This window comes from Schistocerca serialis, chromosome 4 (assembly GCF_023864345.2).
Source record: "Schistocerca serialis cubense isolate TAMUIC-IGC-003099 chromosome 4, iqSchSeri2.2, whole genome shotgun sequence".
Lineage (NCBI taxonomy): Eukaryota > Metazoa > Arthropoda > Insecta > Orthoptera > Acrididae > Schistocerca > Schistocerca serialis.
In genome coordinates this window covers 328,165,040-328,184,167 of record NC_064641.1, presented here as the reverse complement: position 1 = coordinate 328,184,167, position 19,128 = coordinate 328,165,040, and the positions used below count along the sequence as shown (strand labels likewise).

The 19,128-nt window shown below is 41.8% G+C and overlaps 1 protein-coding gene across 2 annotated transcripts in view; it reads right to left on the bottom strand.

Moving 5' to 3' along the window:
* Positions 1–16,045: 16,045 nt before the first annotated feature.
* Positions 16,046–19,128, bottom strand: part of LOC126474952 (serine/threonine-protein kinase Nek8) — a 321,061-nt gene continuing 317,978 nt past the window's right edge. For both annotated transcript variants that reach the window (XM_050102469.1, XM_050102470.1), the window contains one exon: positions 16,046–16,355. In XM_050102469.1, the coding sequence (XP_049958426.1) occupies positions 16,287–16,355 (69 nt within the window). In that variant the 3' untranslated portion in view covers positions 16,046–16,286. The remainder of the gene's footprint in view (positions 16,356–19,128) is intronic.

Sequence of the window (19,128 nt, the reverse complement as noted above, 5' to 3'; positions counted from 1 at the left end):
AAGAAAGTCTATCAGCAAAGTTTCAAGAACTGGCTTTAAATGATTACTCTATGGATATACTGCAACCCCCTACCTATTACCTATCGCTCACACCGGGATCACGAGGAAAAGATTAGGATAATTGACAAACTGCCTATTGGCTTCTGTCTCGGGTTCTTTGGCCGACGTTCATCTAATGATTTTTCTGACGTTTCGCCAGCACGAGTGGCTGGCATTGTCAAAGCTTCAGCCTCCATTGCTGGTGGTGAACTGGAGCCGCGCTCGCAGGCGCAGACTATATGTACCTGGCGTGCCAACGTCCGAGGGCTTCTCCGCGAGCTCGGCTCCAGTTCACCACCGGCAATGGAGGGTGAAGCTTTGACAATGCCAGCCACTCGTGCTGGCGAAATGTCAGAAAAATCATTAGATGGATGTCGGCCGAAGAACCCGAGACAGAAGCCAATAGGCAGTTTGTCAACAAGTGGCCATGAAAGCCTTAACAATTTTGTATTAGGATAATTACTGCATGCGCAGAGGTATTCAAACAATCATTCTTGCCACACTCCATACTTGAATGGAACAGGAAGAAACCCTAATAACAGATTATGATTTCATGGTAGAATACTGGGGAAATGCAATCAGTCTGCAAAGGAGATCACTTACAAATCATACGTGTGACTCATCCTAGAAATTGCTGAAGTATGTGAGACCCATAGCAAACAGGACTAATGGCGTATACTGAACGTATACAGAAAAAAGCATGAAAGGTCACAGTTGTTTTTTTTTTTTTTTTTTTTTTTTTTTTTTTTTTTTTTTTTTTTTTTTTTTTTTTTAAATGCATGGAGAGCGTCACATGGAGCTGAAGAAACTGGACTAGCAGACCCTTGAGTCTACTTCAAGTATCAAGAATTGGCTTTAAATGATGACTCTAGGAATATACTACAACCCCCTACATATTGCTCACAGAATGATCATGAGGAGAAGATGATATTAATTACAGTTTATTTAGCAGTTTATTTAAAGAATTGTGATGTCTACTATACTGGAGGCTTTGCTGAAGTCAAGGAAGATGCCTATTATATGATCCCCACTGTCTAGTGCTTTCAGAACAACATTTGTAAAATGAGGTATACTGGCTGTGTGCTTTTACCAAGTCTGAACCCAAACTGTTCTTTACTCAGAAGACTGTGCTTCATTAGGTATCACATGAGTCTGATTTTCATTATGATTTCCTTTACTTTTGAAAATGATGACAGAAAAGAGATGGGCCTACATTTTTCTATATTATAGGGGTCTCCTTTCTTATGTAGGGGCGGGACCTTTGCATCCTTTAGTGTCTCTGGGAAGAAACCCATTTATTTATGATGTGTGCTAAAGGGTCTTTGATACTGTCTGTTCAGTCCTTCAGCAAGCATACAGACACTTCATCTATCCCTACTGAGGTTTTGTTTTTAACATTCCAAACAACACTGTATATTTCTTCTGAAGTGGTGGATTGCAGCATCATTGTGTTGGGAACATAGTTCAGTGCTTGCACATGCTGTATTTTGTTAAATTTGTGTTGTATGCTTGTTAGTGTGTCGCTGAAATATTAATTTACAAAGTTTGCATTCTTTTGGATCATATATTGTGGTGCTGTTGTTCTGTAATTGTATGGTGACTTACACTTCGATTTTGGTTTTTCTCTCTGGTCTCAATCTGGATTATGGTTGACCATGATCTGTTGACAGCATTGTGTCAAAAATTTGTCGCACTTTGTTGTACCCTAGATTGCCTTGCTCTTGTTGTGTTGGGTCCACTGTTCGTCTGCCCTGTTGCTTGACTACAGCTTGGATTTGAGTCCCAACCACAGGCAGTCTTGCTATCTTGCATCATCATTGTTCCTCATATGCTTGCTGAAATGTGCACTGGTATCCAGAGACTTGTGGATATAGAAATTGGCGATGAGGAAACAAAAAAGTTGAGTCGTTGCACAGAAGCTAAATTGGTTAGCCTACTTCAGCATCAGTAGCAGCTGATGTGTGACCAGCAGATACAGATGGACTTGTTACAAAAGTTCCTTCAGCTCTTAGTGGAAAGCTTGGTGAGCAGGAGGCCGCTTCACCCCAGGGACTGGCACCCCTTGCACTCGACACCACATTCCGTCCTCTGTCGTTTCCTCTTTTTAGTGATGTTACAGAGAACTGGAACACACATTTGCACTGACTGAACCAACATTTCACAGTGTTTCAAGTCACAGATGATTCATTGTAGTGGTCACTCTTTTCTGTCTTGAGCATTCTGAGTTATGTAACATATTAAGCTATCTGTGTAACCAGTCATTTATCAGTGGAATATTTCCTGAATGGTTGAAATATGCTGAAGTTAAGCCACTGTTTAAGAAGGGAGGTAAAGAAATATCAGCAAATTTCCATCCAATTTCACCTTTTCCAGCATTCTCAAAAATTTTAGAAAAAGTAATGTACAATCGGCTTTATAACCATCTTATCTCAAATAACATACTGTCAAAGTCACAGTTCGAATTTCTAAAGGGTTCCAATATTGAGAAGGCTATCTACACTTACAATGAAAATGTGCTTAATTCATTAGACAAAAAATTGCAGGCAACTGGTATATTTTGTGTCATAGGCATTTGACTGTGTAAATCACAATATCCTTTTAAGTAAATTAGAATATTATAGTGTAACAGGAAATGCTGCAAAATGGTTCAAATCTTATATCTCTGGCAGGAAACAAAGGGTGTTATTAGGAAAGAGACATGTATCAAGCTATCAGGCATCATCGAACTGGGAATTAATTACATGTTCGCTCCCACAAGGTTCCATTTTAGGGCCCTTAGTTTTTCTTGTGTATATCAATGACCTTTCATCAGTAACATTACCAGAAGCCAAGTTTGTTTTGTTTGCCGATGATAATAAACTTTGAAAAAAAACACTACATGCAGTTCAGAACTTGTAAGGGGTGTCTCACGAGTATATGCCTAACATACAATGACAAGCAGATACAAGAAGTGGACAGTGTTAAATTCTTGGGATTACAGCTTGATAATAAATTCATCTGGGAGGAGCACACCACAGAACAGCTGAAGTGTCTTAACAAATCTCTATTTGCAATGCGAATTGTGTCAGACGTAGGGGATATAAAAATGAAAAAGCTGGCATACTATGCTTACTTTCATTCCATAATGTTATATGGGATTATTTTTTGGGGCAATTCATCAAGCCAAGCTAAAGTTTTCTGGGAACAAAAATGTGCAGTAAGAGTTATATGTGGTGTGAACTCAAGAACATTCTGCAGAAGCCTGCTTAGGCGAACTAGGGATACTAACTACTGCTTCCCAATATATTTATTCCTTAATGAAATTCGTCATTAAAAATATATCACTTTTTCAAACCAACAGCTCAATTCATGGAATCAATACTAGAAATAAGAATAATCTTCACAAGGATTTAAAGTCACTTAGTCCTGTACAAAAAGGTGTCCATTATTCAGGAACACACATTTTCAATAACTTGCCAGCAGCCATAAAAAGCTTAACAACCAATGAAATTCAGTTTAAGAGAAGCCGAAAGGATTTATTGGTGGCCAACTCCTTCTACTCCATTGATGAATTTCTCAGTAGAACCAACTGATTTGTATGTATATATGTATATAAGTACAATATAACTTCTGCACAATTTCAGTGCAGCACTGTGTTCATTGTAAATAAGTGTGTGTGTGTGGGGGGGGGGGGGGGGGGGGAGGTAAGTACAATCTAACTTCTGCACCAGTTCAGTGCAGTAATGTGTTCACTGTAAATAAGTGTTTAGTAGTTGTATTACATGTTTATTACCTTATAAATAAATAAAAACTTTTATTTTAAATTCAGTGCATTAGTATTTGTAAAATTATTCTTTCATACAGCGTTCATTAAAAAATGACAACCATGCCACTTGGGACCTGTGGAATGGTACATTAGCTTACTTGTTTGAGTTGTAAATATTTGTCATGTATTGTTGTTTTTCTGACAAGTTCTACATCCTGGAGGACCTCCTCACTACAGATCAATTGGAATGAAAGTAAATCTAATCTAATCTAATCTAATCATCTCTTCCAGAAATTGGTACCACTGTCTGACTCTGTTGCCCTCTCCTTTCAGGAGATCTGAGCTCTGCTGACTATTATTATTTCAAGCAGTACCGTGTGGTTGCCTCCAGGCTAGAATTTCATCAATAGCATAAACAGCTGGGACAGTCATACCACTCATGGGTCACTGATACAAGGACTTAGCTGAAAATTTTACTTATGCTAATTAAGGTTGTAAGGCTTCTTACACTGATTCCTTGATTCGTGATGTCATTCAACTGGCACCTTACCCAGAGGTTCACACAGTGGCGTTGAAACTGGATAACCCATTGTTAGAGCACATGTTGTGCAACACTTATTCATTCAAAATTGCACAAGCGGCTACATGGCAAGGTCGCAAGTGGCGACAATTCATGTGCTACCACACTGCTGCCCCAGTATCATTAGTGTAGGATGGTCGCCAGGTTGCAGCAACATCACGATTCATCTTCGACTGATGTCTCCATTATTTCTGAGCCTGCAGTCACCCCTTGAAGATGGCTACAGTGGCCACTCCCTTCGTGCCTGCATTGTTTTTCCTCTCACTCCCAAGCAGACTGTCCAGATTGCTGGGGTTCCTGTACACATTGTGACAAGGACTCGCACCTCCACTCAATATGTAGCAGCCACATAACTCAGCCCCACCTGGCACCATGACCACACCAGGACACGGTACACTCGCTGCAGACAGTAGCCCCTCTAGGTGACCAATTTGCACAGAAATTGCTTCTCAAGCTTTGCATGTCTCACCAGACATCCATTTTCAGGTGGCCACTGGGGTCACCATCACTTTGATCAATCAGGCGACTTATGCCCAACTGGGTTCATCTGACATGTCACTACCCTCGCGCAGTTTGGTGGCCAATGGTAATGGTGCGATTTCTCTTCATGGGCAGTTCTCAATTGTGGCAACCTATAAATATGTTACCAGGTTTTTGACGCTCTTTGTTGTCAACCATCTGTCAGCTACCAAGGTGGTTTTTACTGTGGTCCCTTTTCAGGAACTGGACGACCTCTGCATGGAGTTTATGTCACTCTTTCAACTGGATTCAGACTTTTAGGTGCACATCACCCTTCAGCTGGATGCTATGTGTCATTTTTACTGTGCCAGACTCTGGTACCGCCCGCTGCAGAATTTGAATCCCCACCAGACGTCCTGGATGTTGAAGACCCCTAGAGGTCTCTGCACCATCGCGCTGTAAGCTGTCGGGGCAGGCGCCTCCTGGCCCGCATTTGGTGTGAGGGTGCCACAGTGGAACACGTGGTTCCAGCGGCCAATAGCAGCACCCCCGAAAGAGTATTTAAGCACCTGCCTCTCGCTCAGCCAGTGAGTCTAATCTTGCGTACGTCTCTGAACACATCGCCTCACCTTAGACAGCTTATTTACTTTCTTGTTCTGTGTACAAGTGGACGTGGTTGTTAGGTTTTCTTGTGACTCCATTGTCTTGATCATGTTTTTGTTCGTTCTGTCCTTCGTTGGTCGTGTCCATCCACTCCAGTTGTGTTGTTGTTCGCAGGCCACTCCACGGGTCCCACTGAGCTTTCCGTCACTTCAACCTGCGACCATTCTGGTCACCATCTCAACGGAGACTGATTCTGGTGGCGTTTTGGGCTGTTGTGAAGCAGGAACTTGATCACCTGCAGGCAGCTGGGAATGTCAAACCTGTCAAATCGAGAGCATGGACCATGTCACTAGTCATCATCTGGAAGCTGAATGAGTCTCTTTGCTTGTGTGGGGATTCCAAGGTATCACTAATGCTTAGTCACAGGCAGAAACCAACCCTATTCCCTCACAAGAAGATCTCCTCACCAAACTGGCTTGAGGGTAATATGTTTCCAAGATGAACCTCGCTGATGTGCACGTCAAGCTGCCCTTACATGAGGCATCTCAGAACGTTGTTGTCCTTAGCACGCCATTTCGGTTGTATAAGGCATAATCCATATCACTTCATGCAGGGGGGTTCCCTTCATAGTCTCAGATATTACTGAATTTAGCATATGTCAAAATTCAGGAGTAAGTAAGAAACTTTTTTTTTTCTTTTTTTTTTTTTTTTTGCAAAAAAATTCCTGCCCCAAGATACACGCCTCCAAAGATGGCACTGCGAACACCATTCTGAAGATGCAAATTTCAGAAAAATCTTTAAAATGCTGTATCTCTGTAACAGTTCTAGATATTTTGTTAGAGTTGTTTTTTTTATTTGAAAGATAATTGCTTTCTGATTACATTGGTATGGACATTTCTGTCAAAGTTCTTTCACTGTAGCCTTTCGAAATTTATGCCAATCCAATGAGTTAGATTTTTTTCTGTAGATTAGTAATCTGGGTTGTATGTGTCATTGAACCGTAATAACACACTTTTAAGATCAAAATGACATTTATTTCATCACTTAATAGAGCAAATACAGAAAGATGGCTGTCCGACATAGCACTAGAACACAAAGACAAGAAGAAAAACCAAAGAGCATGGTCAAAGAACTGTTGCTTTGTGTCTGAGACACCACAGCAGCAGTGCGGAGGACAGTGAGGCGGAGCTAACACACAGCCGCAAAAAAAATCCTCGTGCCAGTGCGGCGGGTGGAGGCAGTGTCTGGCGCATGAAGTGTGCATCTCGGGTGCGTTGTCAGGGTCCCGGGCATCAGACAGTTGCACAGGCAGAGGCGGATCGAAGGGGGCCATGTAGTTATTGTCAGCGGACGAGGCATCATTGGAGGCAGGGAGCGCCGGGAAGTGGCTCCGGAAGAGATCATGTAGGCTTCATTCATTGAACAGAAAGCGTTAAGACGGCAAACTTTGTGACATACGGGTGGGTCACCCATGGTACGTATTTGGTGACCAGTGCCATTGCTGATTGCATAGACCCACAAAGGGAGGCACATGTTGAGGGGTGAGAAGGGGACACGAGCGGCGGCAGTTGACTGACCTTGGTGTGACAGAATGGTGTGTGCAGAGCGTTGGCAGCAGCCAATGACTGAGGACATGACACTGTAGCCATGAAATGTGAGGGATCCCGTGAAGCAAGAACACGAACGTCCATGCCGGGTCGGAGTGAAGTGGGCAAGGTGTCAGCGGCAGATGATGACAGAGGGTGTGGCGCAGTGGCCACGGGATGCAAGGGTCCTGCAAAGCAAGAACAGGAGAGTCCTGCCAGTCCATATGTGTCAGCACGGAACTGGCAGCAGGGAAAGAGCTGCTTGCCACAGGAGCGAAGCAGAGTGAAGACACAGTAGGAGACAGAGGTGACATCGAAAGAAGCACCTCTGCGAGGAGGCTGCGTAAGGTATTCTGTGTGTGAGTCAAGTCAGCGGAGGTGGTAGCAATGCGGGAGCCTAACCCCACATTATGTGTGCAGCACCCGGTGATCTGTTTGCAGACGTCTGGTAAATCAGAGAAATGTACCATAATAACTTTGTTGCACATGAGGAAAGCATAGCCAAGGAGGTGGAGAGCAGAGACATGCCAAGTTTGTTCGAGCATAGAACGGAAGAACCAGACGCGTGGTGGAGCATAGCGACCTGCAGGTCTGGTGAAGGTTCATAATGGTGTAGAAAGTCTGACGCAATTACAGGTTCGTCTATGTCAGCGGTGTGGAAGGTCCAAGAAAACATCATGCTCAGTGACAGATGAAGCAACATCTTGATGGAGCCAAGGACTGTGATAGGAGAGTGATTTGCAGCGATAAAATTGAGGTTAGCAGGAGAAAGCGTGTTGCCCATGTGCTTGGCTGGGATAACACTGATGTCAGTGCCAGTGTCGACGAGAAAGCAAATGTCTGATGACAAGTCAGTGACATAGAGGAGTTGTGCTGCCGGAGCAAGTGGTGCGGCATCGGACAGTAGGTGACGTGAAGAATCATGGTGGGACGTGGTGCGTAAGCATGCCCACCGGTCTCAGTTGGGAAAGGTGCAAGGCAAGTGGCAGTTGTGGGTGGCGTCCTTGTAAGTAGTGTAAAACCAGCACAGGGCAGGTGACAGCATTGGGGCAGGAAGCTGATCAGGTTGCTGCTTGAGTGATGTCGGCACCTGTCGGGGGGGCCGCAGGCAGTACCTGCTGTAGGCCACTTGGTGGCACCTCCTGCAATAGTGGGCAGAAGGCAGTTGCAATGCAGTCAAGGAGGGACTGATCCCGAAACCAGCACAGAATAAACGGCCGGTGCTGTTATGAGAACGGGCGGTAGGGTGAACTTCATGTGACTGACTGCGGAGCGATGGTCGCAGAAACCGGTGCGGCCGAGGTGACTGGTGTCGCTGAGACAGTGTGTGTGTGTAGGGGGCGGGGGGGGGGGGGGAGGGGGAGGGTGGAGGTGGGGGGGTGCAATGACGTCAGGCATGTAAGAATGTGGAACCCCATGTGCATGAACGTTCAAAGTATAAATCTTGAACTTTATCGGCACATCGACCAGCTGATGGGTGAAACACAATGTCCTTCACAAGAACATCAACCAAACCTGAATGCAACTGCATAGCTGACAGGTGAAACACAACGTCCTTCACATGATTACAGTTCACTATGTTGCTAAGCAGCGTGCACTGTCCGGACGGCAGGCCCTGATGCATAGTAGCATTTGACAGTGGCAGTGTTGGGCTGGTAATGGTTAAGTGGCCACTAGCATGTCAGGGGCCAGGTAACTGTTCACCTTTAACCAAATGTACATTAGGAACACTTGTTTATATGCAAGCACAGTTAAAAGGGTGCGTGACAGTAGCACAAAACAACACTGGTAGATCCATTGTCCAAAGACAATGTGAACCCGCACACAAAGTTCATTAACAATGAAAATAAGCACAAAATAATTCCCAAACGCACAACATTGAAGTTGGAGTCACCACCACTTTGGGTTTTACGTGGCATTGAACCAAAATAACATACTTTTAGGATCAAAATGATGTTTATTTCATCACTTAATAGAGCGAATACAGAAAGATTGTCATCAAACACAGCGCTAGAACACAAAGACAAGAAGAAAAACCAAAGAGCGTAAATCGCTTGTGCCAACTAACTCGGTACACATTGCTACTGATCGCGGGAAGCAGCCTTGTGATGGTGTACGAGGCCTGCTGAAGCACCATGCTACAAAACATGATATTTCCAGATCAAATACAGCTGCCATTCAGAATGCTGAGGATTTAATGAGAGTCGTGAAGTCTTACACACCCACAGTCCTCATTCTTTTATCCAAAGAGGACATTGAAGGATTCCATGAACAGAACAAAGAAGAGTGGTCCAAGCAAACTACTCCTGTGAAAGGAATTCAGAAGACACATTTTTGGACTCAAAGTGATCGGTGAACTCATATTGCACACCCTTTAAAGAGCAAAAACGAAGAAATTTTGTTCATTCAGCCAACACCTCAGAAACAGCAGGATAATATTCAGATTCACAACCTGGGAAGGAGGATGTTTGTGGTATGTGTGTATGGCTTTGGCTGGTGGATTGCAGACTTATGACTTAAATGAAATTCTAGTGAACTTTATGCTACCACATGGACAAGCTGCTGGATATAGGTTCCCAGGTGAAGGACAGAAACAACACCATCAGTGCTCACTTCCTATTCACAATGTTTTGAAAATTGTAAGTGCTCCAGTGTCCACCCCTGGTAGCTGAGTGATCAGCATGACAAATGTCAAACCTAAGGGCCTAGGTTCAATTCCCTGCTGGTTCGGAGATTTTCTCCACTCAGATACTGGTTGTTGTGTTGTCCTAATCATCATTATTTCATTCCCATCGATGCACAAGTCACCAAAGCGGCGTCAAATCGAAAGACTTGCACCCGGCGAACGGTCTACCTGACGGGAAGCCCTAATCATGTGACATTTTTAGTGCTCCAGTTCCTATTGGTTCAATCTATATCAAAGGAAGATACTGAAGCAGTGGAACACATTTTTAGTTCATTAACTGGCTAATTGCAGTACAAAACAGAGTGCACAGAAGTAGTACAAATTGAAATCTCTAAGTCTTTGGAATGGACAACCTGCTGGATATAGGTTTCCAGCTGAAGGACAGCAACAACGCCATCAGTGCTCATTTCCTATTCACAATGTTTGAAGATTGTAAGTGCTCCAGTGTCCACCCCTGGTAGCTGAGTGATCACCATGACAAATGTCTAACCTAAGGGCCCAGATTCGATTCCCTGCTGGGTCGGAAATTTCAAATGTTTATAAAACCTGTTCAACCTAAAACTGGAAACTCTCCTTTTCAGGGGACATAGAACTATATGGTACAAATCAACAGAAAACAATCAAAATTTTATGGACGGGCATTTTTGAATTTTTTTTCCATAAATTATAAAAAGAAGTTCAGAATAGTATAGTAAAAGAACTTTGACAGGGAAGTCCAAATTTTTTCCAAAATTCGCATCTGCAAAATGGTACGTGCAGTGTCATCTTTGGAGGGCTGTATCTCAGACGAGTTTTTTTTTTTTTTTTTTGAGAAAACAAAAAAATATGTGTTCCTTACTTAGTCCTTCATTTTAACATATGCCAAATTCAGTAACATCCAAGACTATGAAGGTAAGATTTTTTCCTAGCCTGCCTGAATTGATATGGACTATGCCTTAAGTAAAATGACTCCTCTTTGTCATTTCATCAGTCCCTGCAATATTCCAATGATTTGTGGAACAGTTGGTACAGCATATTCTGGCTTGTGTCAATTACTTGGCTGACTTTATTGTCACAGGATCCTCCTGCCAAGAGCATTTGGCAAACATCCACACCCTGTTCATGACCCTGCAGGATGCAGGCCTGTGTTTGGAGAAGTGCAGATTTTTTCAGGCAGGAGTGGAGTACTTGGAGCACTGGTTCTCCAAAGAGGGTATCTGGCCTACCAATTGGATCATTGCTGCCATCACATCTTTACCTTGCCCAATAAACTTACCTGAATTACAAGTATTTTTTTGGGGCAAGCTCAACTATTATACTAAATTCTTATCGCATGCAGCCCACATTGCACAACCCCTCAATCAATGTAAAAAGAGGGTCCCTTATACCTGGACCCCTGCTTGTGACAAGGATTTTCCCAAATGGAAAACTATGCTGCCTCATGCCCTTTTCTCCCCACTGCCCATTGATTGTGGCCACCAGAACATTTGTTAGTGGTATCAGTACACAGGAATAGGGTTGGTTTCAAACAGCTTATTGCCCTGGGACTGCACAACTATTCACAGATCGAAAGTGAAGCCTTGGCAATAGTGTTTGCAGTCAAGAAATTTCATGTTTAACGTTTTGGGACAGAATTATCTCTAATTACAGATCAGAAGCCACTGGTGGCATTATTTGGGCCATTCTCCCAGAATGAACAGCACAATGCCTCCAGTACTGAGCATTGTTCCTCAGTGGCTACAATTATACTATGTGGTACAAGGCAACAGCCCAGGAGTCCAATGCTCATGCATTGTCCAGTTTTCCAGCTGGTTGGGACCTGAGTTTTAACCAAAGGAGGGCCTCTGCTTCCATTTCGATGCTGAAATATGCTGAGACCCCACCTTGCAACAGGTCCTTCACTATGTAACCCATGGCTGCCCTTGTTATGTCACTCGTCATTTGATGACAGAACTCCACCCTTAGAAACAGCTTTCTCACTGCCTCTTGGTTGTGGATGGTGTCGTCTTTTTGGATACTGAGACAGATGGACATTGAGTGGTTGTTCTGGTGGAAATGCATCATTGGGTATTGAGTTTGCTCCACTGGAGTCATTGGGGAATGTCCCAAATGACAATGCTGCACACCATCATGTGTACTGGCCTGGGATCCACATCTCTACATCTACATCAAAAAGAAGGTCTGCAGTTGCACAGCTTGTGCCCACCACCAGGTGGCGCCCTGTCAATCCTTTCTTGGGTTCTATATCATAGCTTATTGTGGATGCTTATTCAAAGTACCCCTATGTCATATAGCCCAAGTTTTGGCCATCGAAGGATTGCCTTGCACATTGGTCTCTGACAATGGCCCACAGTTCATGGCCTCTGGCTTCAAGGACTTCTATGCTGCCAGTGGGAACAAGCATATCTGTAGCCCTCTGCTCCACTCTTCCTCCAATGGTGAAGCTGAACTTCTGGTCCAGATTTTTAAGCAGCAGATGAAGAAGGCTATCGAATGCTCTGCCACTAGAGTGGCGCTTACTTTGTTTTTGAGCACTTATTGCAGCACACTGATTAACAATCATGGCCCTGCAGAGCTCCTCCCCAGTCACCTGCCATGGACCTAGCTTCATCTGCTGTCACCATCACCATCAGAACCTCACTCGCATCCTTCCAGACGTTACACCTCTGGTACGGTGGTGTGAGCACACTCCTACAGGACTGCTGAGGCTTGGATGCCAGCAACAGTAGTGTCCACCCATGGTCAACAAGTTTTGTTGGTTCAAACACAGAAGGGGTTGTGTGCCATCACCATGACCAGCTTAGGTTGTGGATTCAAGCATTCTGTCTGCAGCCCCATCTTCCACTGCCTTCTGGTGCCAATTTGCCACAACAACTAGAAACCCGGGCAGCTACTGTGGACATCTCATTGTCACCCCAGTCCCATCCTCTGGCTCCCTGCAGATCAGTGGTTCCCCCGGAAATGCCCATCTCTAGCTATGTGCCGATGGGCATTGCTGACCACACTTCCTCCCCTCAGCCTACATGCAGTCAACATGACAGCACCTTCATCTGTACCTTCATTTCACCTTCCATGGCACTGTCTGAGCCATTTCTGCCTGCATGCATAAGTTGGAACAAATGGATTTCGACAGTCAATAGAGGGCAGTGTCGCCTCAGCACTGCACTCACCTAGTGACTGTGTCACGCTCTCGCCATGTGAATACACTGGCCAATAGTGTCCCTCCTGGCCGGCATAAATACTGGCACATCTTGAGCACTCACTCAGTCATGTACTTCACGTGATAGCATTTGTTTTCTGTCTCCACTGTACTACTGACTATTTGCCAACAACTTTGCTTTGATTTTGGTTTTTCTCTCTGGCTCAATTTGGATTGTGGTTGTCCTTATTGATCTGTTGACAGCGTTGTGCTGAAAGTTCATCCCACTTTGTTGTAGCCTGGATTGCCTTGATCTTGTACTGTTGGGGCCACTGTTCCTCGGCCTTATTACTTGACTCTGGCATGGGTTTGAGTCCTGACTGCAGGCCGTCTTCCCATCTTGCATTGTCATCATTTCTCACCTGTTTGCTGATGTGTGCACTGGTGTCTGGTGAATCGTGGATATAGCAGTTCACATCCTAAATTTTTGATGGTAACATGATCTATATACTATGCAACCATAGTTGATTCACATGGATGAAAGTTCTACATAACCTGAAAACAGTGCTCCAACCTGAATCCGAGTTCTTGTTGTTATCTATATTTCAAATCAGACAGGTGGGGCAGTCTTGATAAGCTTTTATTAAAGACTAGGCTCAAGAACCTCACTGAGGTTACAAATTTCAGAATCATGTCTCTTTTCTGAAGTTCTGGTAAGTGAAAAATGCAATGTGGACAGCTAGAACAGACAGAAATTTTTTATTTTTCTTCATCAGTTTCTCCAAAACTGCTTACACCAGCCCAGGCTAACTCTACAATTTGTACTGATATTTGGACTCAGGACTGTAATTTTCATGAACTCTGATCTTTTTCTCCTCCTTCTTAGCCCCTTTACATTGCAGGGAGTTAAGGCAAGCCATTTCTTATGGTCCAACGCTTCTTGTGGACTTAGGCTCCTTGATCCTAGGTCTGGGTTTATAGTGTCCAATCACCATAATTTAGGTCTCCCACATTGTTTATGGCCTTCAACAATGATAAGTGTCAAACCTCATATCTTCTCATTGATTGAAACTATTTGTTGAATCATTGTATTATTGATATGGTCAAGCAATATCCACATCTCCAAGACATGTAGTGAATGTTCAGCACTTTTAGGTATAGGCCAACACTCAATACCATATAACGCAATGGCCTCACCATTGTGTGGTATGTCTTTGATTTTAGGTGGACATACGTGCTCTTATCATGGAGAATACAAGTCACATCTCTGAAACACATCCAGGTCACTCTGATTCTTGCTTGCATATCCTTATTCACATAGTAGTCACTCTGTAGCCAAGAACAAAAATATCAGAATGTGTCCATCTTGGTAAGAAGATATCCTTTAATTTGTATAGTTTTAAGAGAAAGAATAATTTTGAGTTATACAGTCTTGTGAATGTTTAAATGGAGGCAAAATTGCTGTAGACAATCATACTAGGTTTGAACTTGAGCTTCGAGATCCTCCCTGACATCACGTCATCAGTGTATAGCATTGTCCACAGTACACACTCCTGCATGTCATGCATTGTGGTACCAACATGGTAACAAACAGTAATGGAGACAGAGCTGAGTCTGGAAGAATGCAACTGTCATAGGGAGCCTGTCAGTCAGTTTCGCACAACGTCGCATATGGCTCCTGGTGTTTTCGTTCGGCATGTAACTATTGATACTGAAGCATGTATTAAACAATTTTTGATTTTGCCAGTATTTGAGAGCTAAGACATGTCTGTGTAAAATATAAATGCTCTGTTTGATGTATTAAATATCAACAGCAGCTGAGAAGCATACATATATACAAAGCAATCTAGAAGCAGCTGCCATAATTTTGATTCTGAGAAAGCTAGCACTAGTTGTTATTTGTTGGTACACTTCACCAAAACAGCCTGCAATGACCTGCATATGCTACCACTGAATTTTCCCATATCTGTCAGTACAAGTAGATTAGCACAAGTTATACTTTGTTGTTGGTATATTTTATAACAGTAGCCTACAATGGCAATGTCTTCCTTTTACTTTATAAATCAACTTGTTTCATGTCTTTGTAGATTCATCTTCATGATGGGATTTATGGAACATGATCAGTGAATGACTGAATGGGTCAGTAATCAGTTACCTCTTTGTCATAACAAAATAGGAGTGTTTGTAGTGCATTGCTGTTTGTACTGCAGATAACTGGGTTCTTCAACTCTCAAAATTAGATGGTTAATTTGTTGAAGGTTTGGCTAATGATGTGTAATTAGTATATTTATAATTTCATTGTAGTTTTTAGAGATTCGTAATTTCATGCCTTATGTCACATGGAAGTTTGTTGAAGAAGATGGTTGCACCAAAGCCTGACCTCTTAGCGTAGTCTAGGTATTATTTTTCTGTCTTCTGATGAACTGTTTGTTGAAAAGTGTGTTGTTACCTTCACACTGTCACCCCAGAACAGAAGCTGTGTAATGGCATTCATATACAAAGTAATAGAAATGTCAAATAACAGAAGCTTGTAGTATACCTTGTATTATTGTTTCATTTGATTTTCTGCACACTGATGTAATAGCCTTAATTTTTGTATCAATAATGATTATTTAAATATTTAATATATAGTCTTCCAACCATTTTATAAGTATTTTGGATTAAAATACTTTTGGTTTCATTTAATCTCACTTCTGCAAAAAATTATTATATCTTATAGCTTATACATGTAAGGCTACACAAAAAGTGGAAGGAGTGATGGTCATAAGTCACCAAGTAGTTTTGGCAATGATTTGTTGATACACACATAAATAAGACCAAGCACATCAGTAGATTTGGGATGACTTTTGTTTCACAGCTACAGGTACCCTCCCCCCTCACCTCTCCCCCATCTCCTTACACACAGATGAGCTCATTCTGGCCAAAGACATGAAGAGTTGTGCACTGCACAATGATGTGGATGAGTGCACTGGAAATGGGAGAGGGAGAGAACATATGAAGAGAGAGACTGCCAAGAGGAGAGTGTCAGTGTAGTATGAGTGAAATTAGGTTCTGGGGCAGAGGTGGAGACAGGTTTCAGGAGAGATTAAAAATTTAGACCAGTAGAGTTATGGTGTACACATGTAACACACAAATTAGGTTCCTGGGGCAGTGGTGGAGACATACATATACACACTAAGTAATTAAGATATAAGCTTGACCATTTATTTCATAAGTGATCATACAACAGTTTTGTTATTGATACATCAATTGTGGTAGGCAATCTGATGTACAGTGTCATTAATTACTTCATGTAATACTGATTTACAAATGTTTCAACACATTGTAACATAAAGGTGGTTTAATTCTGCATACATTAAATTTATTAGGAAACATTAATACTTAAATAGGCTCGAAATACAAGTGAATAGTTTACAGAATAAGAACAGTTAAATTAAATTAATATCAAACCAATTTTTCTTACATTCACTTCAGTTTTCAGGATACCCCTTCCATGCATTTTCTGACTGAGCCAGTTCAACTTTGATCCAATCTGGAATCTGAAATGGTACAATGGAAGTAATTGTAAACAATATATAAATTTATAAATGAGAGACATCAAGAAATCTGGAAGTTTTCTTTTGATTTGAGGAGGGGCTTGGAGATTCAACTCTTAACTTTGACCTACTAGTTCATTACTGGTAATCTACAACTTGCCTTTTGACTTCTATCTACTGTCTCAAACCCTTCTGACCCATTTTTTGGAGTGACATTTCTTTTCCCTCCGCATCTACACATCTTATTACTTTGTCTTGTCACTTGATATAACAGAACATTAAATTCTTTCATGCAATTCACTTCAATTCTTAAAGGAGACTTGGAACCTCTGTACTGTAACAGATCTATAAACTGAAAGAGAACTAAGCAACTTAGTTCAAAGTTATTTGTTTTCTTTTCAGAAAAACATTTTATTAACCACAATGCAACTCTACATTCTAAGACACAGAAAGAGATAAGTTGCTGTTCATAAGTAGCTGAAAACTGGACTCCTGTCAAGTGATTAGAAGCTGCTGTAAATGGGTGACATTCAGCAAAGCTAACAAAGTTACCAAGTACTACTCTCCCATGGGTACTGTCTTCTCTCCAGGATATACAGACCTTGAAGACATCACTAGTTGCAACCTACACAAGAGGTGTTCTTCTGTTTTCTTTCTTGCTTTCTTTCTTTTTTCATAGTTCTACAAGGATTTCTGGTGATATAGCATAGTGTTTATTTTGTTCTATAATGTAATGATTAACTGTTTGTTAACAATAATAATATGCAACTGATATTATTTCCCTTTTGGACATAAGTAATTAGGTTTTCTTGTCTATTGAAGATGTAAAATATTTTGATTCTTCATTTCTCATTTATTACATTAATGTTGATTGGCATGACTTTGTAAAGTTAAATGTATCTGAGATATTGTACAAGCAGAGTGAGAGTGATCAGAATATCAATTGAGAGGGTCAAACAATGTGAGTAGATAATTAAAGATAAATATCCAAATACAAACTACATCCATTGTTATATGCATCAGTTGAACCTTATGTCTATGGCATCCTCTGTTAATCGCAAAGCCCACATCTTTGTTTCACATCTTTCAGGTAATTCTTCTTTCTTTTCTCACTTGCCACAGAGCTCAAAAGTGTTGCATAGCATTATTCAAAAAAGCTTGCCCCAAATGTGTGACAAGATGGAATTACCATTTGTGAGTAGTAAAAGATGTTTTTCAAAATGGGGAAAAATCTTATTACTGTTATGGAAGTCGCTGAAACAAGTGAGAGCATAAAACTATCTTCTACTGTTGAAAAAGCTGGTTTGTACAAACAAAGGTTGCAAGGTAGTAATTTCATTTTCTGGCTATCATTTTTCTGTAAGATATGCCTCATACAGACATACTTTTTAATCGGCTTCAGAAGATTATAACCCAACTGACCACAGCAACACAAGACAACCAGAACTTTGAAGCGGTAATGCAAAACATCAGACATGACATTGATTCCATCCTTAATGAAATTAGTTTCAAAACTGACGAAATGATGCTTGCCAAGAAACCACAAATTCTTGATGAGCATAGAAAAAGAGATGGTGTGGCAGTATGTGTGTGACGCTGTCCTTTCTGAAATAAAATTACACTTTCAGTTCACTGGACACCTCTTTGCAACCAACTTATTTGATGTAAATCAGTTTGACAAATACATCACAGATTTTCCAGACAAATACCTTGAAATTAAAGACACATATACATTCATGGAAAAAAGAAAGTTGAAGGGTGAGCTTCAAGTCCTCTATGCTGGGCCTGAGTTGAGAGCAGTTTCTGGAGCAGTTCTGTTTCTTTTGCTGATTGTAGAGGATGCACTTCGTGACATTCGACAAGACTGTTAAAGTTTTGAAACTGCTAATCATGACACCTTTCTCGACATGAAAGCTGAGAGGTGCTTTTCCATGCTCAAGATAATTAAAACATTCCTATGAAACACTATGAAAGCAGAATGACTGAGTGACTTAGGGATGCTATCCTGTGAAAACTCCATCATGTGTAAAATTGAAGATTTCAATTTGAGAGTGACAGATTTATTTGCCAACAAGAAGGAGCAACAAATGGATTTCCAATACCATTGCTGCTTTTGGTTAGTACAATGCTTTGATTAAATTACAAGTTCGAGTAATGTTTATGCGCCCTATTATTTCTGGTACTGGCACTCACACTGCAGCAGACACTTCTCTGGCATTCTGCCATGTACGTAAAACAAATGAAGAGTTTGGCTCTCGAGGGTAGAAGAGCACTGTAGGGACACAAGCCACGCCTCCCTCTCACAGGGCCTGCAGCTTACATCCGTGTTCTATGCTCCTGGGTAGGCAGAGCTGATGTAATAACATACATATGGATCACTGATTCCATCTGATGTTGTGAGAGTCATATTCAAACCCTGTGACAGAGGAAGATTGCTTTTTGCATTCATTTCAAAATAAGAAAAGGATACAACCAGCAAGCGCAACTCAAAGCAAAACAGAGCATATAAATCATTTGGTAATGGCTAGGCCGCAGTTGTAAGCTGAGGTTGGTGGCATTGTTATGTGGTAGTTCAGGCCCGATTTCCACCAGTATCTTAATAAACTATACATCAAAACACCCCCTGATTATGATTTCCACGTAAAAGTGATCGAACATACCCTGTGACGAGTGAAGAATTGTGCTGTAAATAGTAGGAGTAGTAGTAGTAGTAGTAGTAGTAGTAGAAGTAGAAGTAGTGGTGGTAGTAGTAGTAGTAGTAGTAGTAGTAGCTTTA